Raw genomic sequence first — 11,528 nt, forward strand, 5'->3', positions numbered from 1 at the left:
TGTAGAGGTCGATATGGTTCACATCGACGTATCAAATCTTTAAATTGAAATCAATGTATTATGAAGCCAAAAAAATACTTTTTACCCTGGAATTTAAAAGTTGCAAAACTTGCAGATGGATCTTAAATAAATACTAACACATATTAACATTGGAATGAGACATTGAAATACACATGTTTTTGATTTGAAATTATATGACTGAGCATTTTAAGATTTATCAAACAAAAAAGAAACAATATTCAACATCATTTATTCACATAAAACATATGTACGTAATAATAAAAAAACATGGAATGATAAACATGAAAAACTTTACATAGTACTATTGTCACGAGATTTATAGATGACACCTCTGCTCTTAAGTTCTCGAATTATGCTTGGGGGCAATCGTCCAGCTATAGAAATGGCATAAACTCCTTTCGTATTGCGACCTGTAACATAAGAAAAAAGAATTTTAGAAACAGGTTTAAAAAATATTTAACAGCTAAAAATAGAAGTACCATGAGCCAAAGCTGATCGTGAATATTTATTTAATTAGTTTTAATGCGATTTCACAATAAGGACTGGAAACATAATAAATGAATAAATATAAGAAAACATTAAAAAACAAAATTAATTATTCTTTGAAATTGATTTTAAGAGAGTAAGATCTTATTTTCCCTTTTTATTGCACTAAAAGCACATTTGTATCTTTTGAAATCACAAATTTTTTTTTCAAACAATAAAACATCACTAAATTTACCTTTTTTAAATTTTTACTATTTTGTGAATTTTTTCAATATTTTCCAAGCATAGTTCTATTTACGTTCCCAAATTTGTAAGGTTTTGGCAAACAAGAAGCTCATTTCATCGCACAACTTGTAGTAATTCTTCTATCTTTAAATTATAATTTTACATAAGCAAAAACTGCCCCTTACATATTTCACAGCGTGTATTTTCGGTTCTTTTACGTATATAAAATAATGATAGCAAATAAATCTAGAGTCCTCAGATCATAAATCTTCAATCTTTTCTAGTTCAGTATGCATGCATTTGATGAAGCTAGCTAGAATTAAATGGAAGTTACTAAGGACTTTCTATAAAACTGTTATACTCCCCCAATAGTTTTGTTTCTTGCCTTTTTATCGAGATGAAACTTCTATAATCCACAGGACAAGTTTTCAAAAATTACACTTAAAAATATATATGCATAGTTAGTTATTAATTAAAAGTTTTTGATTTAAATCAATGATTGTCAAACAAATTCAAGTGTTAGCCAACCATATTCCCAATAACGCCAATATATATATATATANTTCAGAATTGTTTTATTAACACGAGTTTTGATTAAAAAAAACTCTTTCGTATTTTTTTTATATATATATATAATACACAAAAATATGATGTCAATGAAAATTCCAATTTACAGTTAAACGATAGTAAGGGGAAAATCTTTTTTCCCTTTTAAGTTGTTTTTCCCCAGAAAAGGATTCTGTCCCCTGTATAAAATCCCTCTCTATACCCTTTCCTCACAAACTGACCCTCGGAGAACACCTGTGCACATCATTATCTTTTGGGACAAATTTCACTTGGGTCGGAAGTTGGTTACCCGCAAAAATACAGGTTTCTTTATTTTGATTATTAATTTATTCTTAAATGCGCAACACACATTGCGATGCTAAACTTTTAATAAAAACTAGTTTATGAAAAATTAAAATAAATGAAGTTGCGTCTTCAGGCATTCACTCGTGATTGATGAGAAGTACTTGATTTTTGAAACCAGTGTTACCCGACATCCTAACATAATACGCCTAAAATAGACGACCACCATTTAAGGAATTTAAAAACTCCTCTTCTTAAAAGGAGTCCAATGTCAATGTCATCAGCAACTTTCCCCTTTTACTGCTTCCACCCCGCTCAACGTTTTGCTCTAAATATATTCAACTGTCAGGTCTAGTATTTGTAAAAGAAATGAGTGCTTCTTCTTTTCTTTCCAAAGACACAAACTTAAAAATGATTTATGAATGTTATTTTCGAACAGTTAGTTCTCAAGTTAAAATTCATGATAAAGTATTAATATAACAGCTTGAGTTTTAAGTCATAATTTTAGAATTTACGTAAAAAACATGGGGATTTTAAATAGAATAGTTAACATGGTAGGATATAGTAAAAACACAGAAAAAATTGCAAGAAAATGTTATTAAGGATCAAATCATTTTTTCAAAACTAAATGACTGAATGTTATCATTAATGAGGAAGAAAATATTAGATTTTCAAAAAAATTAAAAACATAATAACGTTTAAATTCGCTGCGACCTTAATTAGGTGTTAAATTAAACCGTATTTTGGATGAAGTTGAAACACAGTATCGAGTAATTAAGTTTAGAAAGATCGATAAGATGGTTAAAATTGGCACCATATTAGGGTGGTCATTATTTTTCAACTTTTTCCTAATCTTGTTAATAATAATAATAAAAAGAAAAACGATTTGTGCAAAGCTTTAGGTAAATCGGACAACAGCAACGTGATTTTTTGACAAATATAGCTAAAATTATGTTTTGCAGCAGACATTAAATTATCAAAATTAATTATCCAAAGAGATATGTTTCGCACTAACTTTCTTAACAAGCCATAAATTTCTGTCTTTTTTAAACCTCGCCACCAAAACTTTCCTTGACTGTATTAGACAATCCTGATAACAAAAGTGGAATGAAAAAACATGAGCAGCAATATTGAATTATGCTGCAAAAAACTGATGCAAGTATACAATAATATTCTCAGAAAACATGAAAGTAAAAACAATATAATTTAACAAATCGTTAATTAACACTGTCAAAGATGCTCCATTGCCACTTAATTCACTTTTCAGGAAAAATAGTGTTCATATTTTGATTCTATATAAACTATTCAGTGTGATCCTCATGTAAAAATTTACATGTTAGTAAAAGAAGGAAAAAACAAAATGATTTTAAAGTTTTCAATTAATGCTCAGACTTTAAGACGACGATTGAGGGTCGCTTTGTAATTGTCCAATTCAAGTGAAATTTTGTACAACTTGATTTTTTATTGGTTGGGATAAGGAGGTGGGAGCAGCAAAATTGTAACTTTTGGAAATTAGGATAGGTCACCCTACACTATATTAATGCTGCAACAAATTTGAACAATATTTGAACACGTTTTTAAATTTCTTACAGCATAGCAGTTCGAGTTGAAAATAAAATAGAGAGAGAGCTTTCGTTGTTTTGACATTTCAACTGTAAAGATCTTCTAAGAAGTAAGAAAAGGAAATTTGTTTTTTATTTATAAAAAAAAAATTGCCTTTTTTCAGTGCTTACGCAGGATAACTTATATTTGCCAGGGGAAACACGACAATATTTTTTTGAAAATCATAAAAATGAAATAAGATCTGTTCAAGTTTCTTTTCCATTCAAACTTAAAATTTTATCCCTATAATGTATTCCATTGAGCATAATGGAACATTTTAGTCAGAAAAACAATTTACAATACCAGCTTTCAAGCCTATTAGATTATTTAATTGAAGAGTTTGATTGTAAAACATGTAAGACGACGTTTTGAAAACATACAATTTTCAGATCTATTACCATAGTACGATCGATATCAAGGATTATATTTGATTAAAGCGTAGATAAATTGTAAAGCAATTTTTAATAAGAAAAGATTGCATTGTAGACAATTTTCTGTTGTTTTTATAGTACTCAGTTGATCTCTGATTAACTCAATTTCGTTAAAAATGCCATTTACTATATACGCTAGTCATTCATTCTAGGTAACTGCAATAAAATGAATGAAAAAATTAGATTTGTATCATACAGGATGTTTAAAAGAATTGAACCAAATGATTTGTTATTTTGAATACAATAATAGTATAATAAATGTATAATATAGTATAATAAATGGTGCAATAAGATCTATAGCAGCGTTTTTAGAAGTGTGATTTGGAAATTAGCAATAAATGAATGAAAAGATTAGATTTGCAAAATACAGGATGCTTAAGAAAATTGAACCTTAAATGATTTGTCATTATAAATTGAATACAACTTCCAAATAGTATAATAAATGGTCCAATACGATCTATAGCAGCGTTTTTAGAAATGTGATTTGGAAATTAGCATACCAAAATCGGAAAATAAAATAGGAAAGAAGAAAAAATTATGCTATAGCAATTAAAAAGCTTTGAAATTGGAACGTTTCTTGTCGAATTTCAAAGAAAAATTGATTTCAGTTCCTAAAGAAAAGTTTTGAGAAATGCTGAGTAGATTAGGCCAATGAGATCAAAGTATCTTAAGCAGGGTTCCTACTTAAGTAGGAAAAAAAAACTGACTTTTTTAGGAAAACTTCAATGTAAATTCAGATCATATTTTATCTATACCATGCACTTTTTCATCGGAAAACTGCTGGTTTTATTTATTTGTAATGTCAAATATTAGAATTCGTGAGCAAAAAAAAAAAAAACATTGTATGAGGATGGAAACAAATAAAATTTTCACTAAAATATGAATTCTTACAACTAATAGTAAAAGATGTTAGAATTATTTAACTTGAATCACAATAAGTGATTACTGTTACTGACAATTCTTAGATTGGTCATTTTCCAGGTATGATGTAGGAATTTTCTAGGTTTTTGTAAAAGAAAAGAAACTTTCCCTGACTGTTCCGGGCTTTTTAGAGTCAAAATAAAATTCCCGGACAACAAGGTTTTCCCTGACCCGTGGGAGCCAAATTAAATTTATTTATGGACAGTGAGAAAAAATCATCAACAACCATCATTTAGAAGTGTGCAAAATTCTAAAATTCTGAACTCTAAAGGGTTATATGTAGTAAAAATTTGACTAAAAATGCTTAAAGTTAAAAAATAAGGCCAAAAAAAAAAAAAAAAAAGAAGAAGTTATGTTGATCTGCTTGAGGTAGCGCTTTGAAATTAGCATTTTTAACAAAAATATTTGTACTAAGTTTTAAAATTATAACTTAATATTTTTTATCACTTCGCTACAGGTTCGAAATTTGGGTTAGTCAATTGAGAGAACATAAGATATCAATCCAGAAAATTCAATTCTTTCGCTTCAATTCTTGTTAACTTCGGCGGCAGAAGATATTAAGTTATAATTTGTAAATTTTGTACACGTAATTTTGTTAAGGTATGGTAACTTTTCAACCCTATCGCAAGTCAATCAACAAAATTTATGTCTTTTTTTCAAGCATTTTTAATCAGAGTAATAAGATTTTAAATAAGATGATAGTGAAAACTTTTCCGAACTACGGCTTAAGATTTACGACAACGACCCACGCGAATGTTGGAGTTTTATTTTTTAAAGAAATTAAAAACCAATTCATTTTCTATGTAAATTAGTGAAGTAAAAAATTTAATCGTTTAAAAGAAAAGCATGAAAAATCCAAACTAATCAATTCAGAATCTAGCAAAAAAGGAAACGTAATTCTTTAAAAGGATGGGAGTTATATAGCCAAGTGTGATCGATCACTCCACAAAAAGTGAGAGCTCAAGGTTAACGCTTCACTCAAATGTAACACTGTTTCCACAATACACTTACATGCATATGATAGCTTCGAATAATCATGACATTTTTTTTTTTAACACTTTTAAAAAGTAGAGTAAAAACCCCTAGCCTAATCTATCACAGTTTTAGATCCATCATATCTATTTTTTATACGAAATAGAACTGAAGAAGTTGTTTCTATATCTTTCGAAGGAAATAAAAAATGCTAAAATAATAGATACTTAAAAAAAAAATACATTACCTTCCCACAGAGACATGTGAATGGAACAGATGTTTCGAATGATTGACATAACATGCAACATCGACGTTTATAATAATATAAAAAAAAAGAGATTGAAATGAAGATACCACATATAACTATGAACATAAAATCGCTAAGAACTTTTTTCAGCCATCAAATTATTTTTTTATTGAATGCTGATAAAATCAAAGCGGACATTTCCGGATATCATGGCTAATTTTTTGAATTTCCATTGTTGAAAAAGTTAAATAAATATCTTAAAGTTATTACTGACGCATAACTTTCAGCTGAGTCCAATAAGAAATCGATATTATTTTTAGTAAAATTAAACCGGAAGTTTATATATATATATTCTTAAATGCGCAACACACATTGCNTCTTAAGATAATTGTTCTTTATTCAGAAATATCGCATTAAATTATACCAAAAGATGTGTCTTGAGGAAGACTTTTGGTTTTTCCAATAATAGTTTTCTTTTTATATTATTTTATTTTTATATTATTTAATTATTTGTGTATATATATAAATCTAAACTTCGACCACAATACCCAAACGAACATTTGCAATGGACGTGGATATTATGGACTTAAAACTTTTGAATTATGTAATTGAAATAAATACATTCTATAATTTTTAAACTTCCTCTAACTAAATTGTGAGATTAAAATAAATATATTCTATTATTTTAAACTAGTGGGCTAACGCTCACCAACCCCCGAAAATTACTACGCAATCTTATATGGTTCGCTTCGCTCGCTACTAACTTAGGTACATTGCAAATACACAAAATTCTAAGAATTCAAAACAATCATTCAAATCCATACAAAAATTTTTAAAAAAAATTACATCTTTTTAGTAAATACTAAGTCATTAAAATAAATTTGAATTCAAATAAATGATATGTAATTCGTTAAATCTATTAGAAATGTGCTATAGTATAAAATCTTAAAGCGTAACAGCACGACTGAGACTCATTTTTCAATGAATAACTAATAACAATAATAAAACAAATAAATTCGTGACATATAAATTAAAAATCGTCAAACAAATTCGTAATATATAAATTCGTGATAAAAAGCGCTTTCGACAAAATACTAAAATAGAGATCTATCGACAAAGACTACTCACTTCTGCCTAGCTTAAGGTTATTTCAGTTTCCGTTTTAAAAAGCGCTATACGTTGAGACACCTCAGCTAGATTTGGCATGTGACATTTTTAGCGGCAATCATTGGTCGATTTTCTAGCGTTGCCATTCGGGGAGTTGTAATGAGGCTTTTCTTTGTCGCCGTGTAAGAGAAATATATATATAGATAACGAAACAATATTTGACCTAGTGCAATTTTAAACTTAAGTAATAAATTTTAATTTCTCATTAAATTATGCAATTGATGTAAAATAGCACGATTCGTTTTTACATTTTCTAATTACGAATCTTCTATCTTCATTTTGTGTTGGAGTTCTTGATTTACCTGCAACATGATAACGCGTCCTTGTTGTTAATTCGAAAATAGGCTTAAACAGAAAACAACATTCAACAGCTATGTACGGCGTGGTTGCAGATGAATCACGGCAACAAAACTTAAAAGTACATAGGAGCTAGAACGCAGGAACTTGCGAACGGAATTTTACGTAAATTTGCAAAATCTCCCTTATTTTTGGATTTGTCGCTTTCCAAAAAATATCTATTAAATTAAAGTATAAGGATGGAAGAAGTAAGTATGAATCAACTTAAACAAGAACAAGTTTAAGAAAAATTTACCATGCCTCTATTATATAACTCTAAACTATTATATCTTCTTCATAGCTCTAGTTAATGTAGTTACAACAAACCTGCTTTTAGTGTCATAAAATAGACCAATAATCAATTAATATGCATCCGTCATTCATAAAAATTATACTTAAAAAATGAAAAAAAAATTATCTCTATCACTTTTTCACTTTCAAATTCGGTTTAAAAGAATGGAGTTTCGGCCATGTTCATGGAATCCTTCAAATCTAAGGGTACTCGGATAGTATACGAGGGGTACTTTTCTTTAAAAAAAAGAAAATCATCATTAGCTGGTAAAAAAAAAAAAAAACATTTTAACGTCCGTAAGTGATAAACCAAAAAATTTTCGAAATATACAAATTTATAACTTATACATTATCTGACTTGCAATTAAAATATTTTGTTTTTTGCATAGGTGAAAGCTAAAATTTGTATCGACTGGCAAGGCAATAAATATACAACTAAGTAAGTACCATAATAGAGAAGCGTTGTAATCAGTACGTAGAACAGAATTAGGAGCAGTTTAATAAAATTTATTGTGCGTGTTTGTATATTAATAGTAAAGAATAGAATAGTAAAGAAAATAATAAAAATCATTTAATTTTAAAGAAGAAAAATTTAAAGTATGGTTTAAAAATCATGACTTCAATATTTATTCTCTTATTAAGAATGTTAAGCACAACAAATCCTAATTTTAGACATTTCTTTTTGTTCCATTATTCATTCCTTATACTCTTTTATCTTTTTCTACTATTCTTTATATTCCTTTTATTTATATTATTCTTATTATTCTTCCATTTGTTATTCTTTTTATTTACAAAATTTTAAAATTTTATTTTTTATATTTAAAATTCATATAAAGATTGTCTTCAGATTAGTAAGATAAGAACAACATTCTAATTTCATAAAAATTGACTGGTTTACTTAATTTTGCATACGTTTGAGTAAAAAATTATCAATAAAAACTTATTAATCGTTGTGCAAATTATAATTTACTTTTTACCCGGTATAATATCAATGTTAAAACCTCAAAACAAAGACTTTCAGCAGCGTACAAATGAAGAAGCCCAATATAAATCGTCTATGATAATTTACTTCTTTCCTGGTATAATATTAATGTAAAATCAACTCAACAAAGGCCAGAAATTTTTTCACTTTCAACAGCATACACACGAAGAAGTCCAATATAAATTGTCTGGTAAATGATATTTTACTTCTTTCCTAGTATAATATTAATGTTAAAATCCAAACAAAGACTTTTTTTTCACTTTCAACAGCATACACACGAAGAAGTCCAATATAAATTGTCTGGTAAATGATATTTTACTTCTTTCCAGGTATAATATTAATGTTAAAATCTAAACAAAGACTTTTTTTCATTTTCAACAGCATACACACGAAGTCCAATATAAATTGTCTGGTAAATGATATTTTACTTCTTTCCAGGTATAATATTAATGTTAAAATCTAAACAAAGACTTTTTTTCACTTTCAGCAGCATCCACAGGAAGAAGTCCAATATAAATCGTTTGGTAAATGATAATTTATTTCTTTCCTTGTATAATATCGATGTTAAAATCCACACAACAAAAATTTAAAAAAAAATATTTCTCATAGTTTGCTCCAACTTCATCTTCAAGATAATGCGTAAGATTATATACGAAGGAAAAGAATTTATAAGGTAATTACATTTTGAAATGATAAATTAACACATGCCCCAGTTTTCATATTAAATTTTTACTACAAAAAAAATAATGTCAAGGTCATACAATGTAAGATATTCCATACGCTAAGTGCGGAAGGACAAAAGCGGAAATATAACGATGTATATATGTATTTTATATGTGTATACGCTGGAATAGGAAGGTGAAAAAAAAATCTAAAATAACCCTTTCTAAAGGTTCGTGGAGCCTCTCAATGTAACGCACAATAGATATTAACCCTTTGGGGCCCATAGCCTTCGAAGATTTTTTTTTATCCTTAGCCATAAAAACGAGATAAGCTAGCGCAAAGAGATGGAGGGAAAATACACATATGTAATTTTTTTTCAATATGTATTTAGGCGTATGACTGCTTTTTTTTTTTTTTTTCCCTCGGACAAGCGATCTAAATATCACAGATGCTGATCAATCGCTTTGTTGGAGTCGAGTTTCAACAGCACATATTTGTGAGAAAATTTTTCAGGGAGGAAAATCGTCCTATTTAAAAAATGCGAAGGGCGAAACAAAACGTTATTTACTCTTGACGGTAACGTCAATTATGTAAATCAAAGTATATTGATACGATTCACTGTGTGATTTAGGAATAATATTAATAAATGGTTACATAATACGTGAATTACAGTGCTGATTTTTACAAATGAGTTATTAATTCTTCAATTTCTAGAACAGGGGTTTCCAACTTACACGCGGCCGGGGGGCCGCAATTAAAAACACCAGTCAAATGGCGGTCCGCAACTTTATCGAAATTTTATATAGGACTGTTTGAAGGAACATTAAATATTACTGTCAGATTTTTATTAAAGTTTTTATAATATTAAAAAGCAAAATAACAAGCATTACAAATAATGCTTGTTACGTATCATTTTGAATCTTCTCTTAATCAGAAACTTAGTGAAAAGATTTTTTTTTTCTTTTAAATTAAATTCTGTGATAAAATAAAATTTTTTTCGACTTTTTAGGAATTACAACTACAAAAAAAAANAAAAAAAAAAAAAAAAAAAAAAAAAAAAAAAAAAAAAAAAATTCTCGAGCATCTGAAATTAATTTTTTTTTTCCTTTCCGCTCATGCGATATTCAATTAGAGGAATTTAAATAAAACATAATATTAATTCCCTCTTTTATGCGTTTCACATATGTAAATAATTTCGTCCAAAATGAGTGGGTTTCAAAAAGTTAAATGGGAGAATTTCTTCGAGAAAATTTCTGATACGCACACGCTAAATTATATTCACAAAATAAATAAATAAATAAATAAATAAAAAAAGAACACGATTATTTTTGTATTTGAATAAATATTTTCCTGGATGCAAAACCCGAGAAATAATTTTTTTTTGCACAGTTGGTATGTTAAAATTTCACAGAAATGAGGAAATTAGGTTTTTTAAAATGAAAGAAAGGTATTTTAAGCCCATATAGATTCTTTACGAAAATTGTCCTAAGAAAACGACAGTTTTATTTAGTTCGCGGGTCGTCAGTTGGTAACCACTGCTCTAGAATGTAGTAATTTGAGATGCCGAATCCAGGTATCCGGAGAAAATTTAATTTTTTACCGGAAAGGTTTCGGGTACCAGGCAAAAATTTTACTTGTTACCCGGCCGGGTATTATAATATTTATGCAAGACAATAAAAATATCGTAAACTTTTCTGTGGAACAAATATTTTACGAGTTTTAAGGAAATTCATTATGTATATAAAAACATCGGTATTTATTTTTCGATTTTTAAAAATAAATTTAAAAAGAAAGTTTCTAAAAGAAATTTGAAATAAATTTCAGATAAATTCAGATGTATAATGATTAAGGTAAAACTTCGCCATGAAATAGCGGCATCTGCTAATAGTAAGCTTTATAATTAATTAATTTTTCATTTGATTTACTTAAATTTTCAATAGCATTTATTATCAATGTAGCTTCTGGTAAATGTAAAATATTTTAAAAGATATATTTTAATAAAACGTCGGTATATAGAATGAATAATGTTTAAATTATCAGAGATTAATTATTAATCACGCGATAACTATAAACCTGCGTTGAGATTTCCCTTACAAGGGAAACTAGAGAAGTGTGACTCGCCAATTTTGAAATAAACTAGTGGGATGTATGCCTTATGAGGAATAATTTTAGGGGGCAACATTCGTTTCGACCCATAGAAGGTCCTATGAGAGATAAAAAATAATTCTACATGTGGAAAAATCGGTATTTTATTACTTCAATGCAGACTATTAGTTATTGTAATTGTCTCATAATCCAATTAATTTGTAATTAATTGGATAATTAATTAATTTGC

At 28.0% G+C, this 11,528-nt stretch overlaps 1 protein-coding gene across 1 annotated transcript in view; it reads right to left on the bottom strand.

The window, feature by feature from the left end:
• Positions 1–231: 231 nt before the first annotated feature.
• The window catches only part of LOC107441285 (Transcription elongation factor subunit spt4), a 37,572-nt gene continuing 26,275 nt past the window's right edge, over positions 232–11,528 (bottom strand). Inside the window, exon 4 of the mRNA XM_071182228.1 lies at positions 232–431. Within this exon, the coding sequence (XP_071038329.1) occupies positions 313–431 (119 nt within the window). The 3' untranslated portion in view covers positions 232–312. The remainder of the gene's footprint in view (positions 432–11,528) is intronic.

The sequence above is a fragment of the Parasteatoda tepidariorum genome, chromosome 6 (genome assembly GCF_043381705.1).
Source record: "Parasteatoda tepidariorum isolate YZ-2023 chromosome 6, CAS_Ptep_4.0, whole genome shotgun sequence".
Taxonomy (NCBI): Eukaryota; Metazoa; Arthropoda; class Arachnida; order Araneae; family Theridiidae; genus Parasteatoda; species Parasteatoda tepidariorum.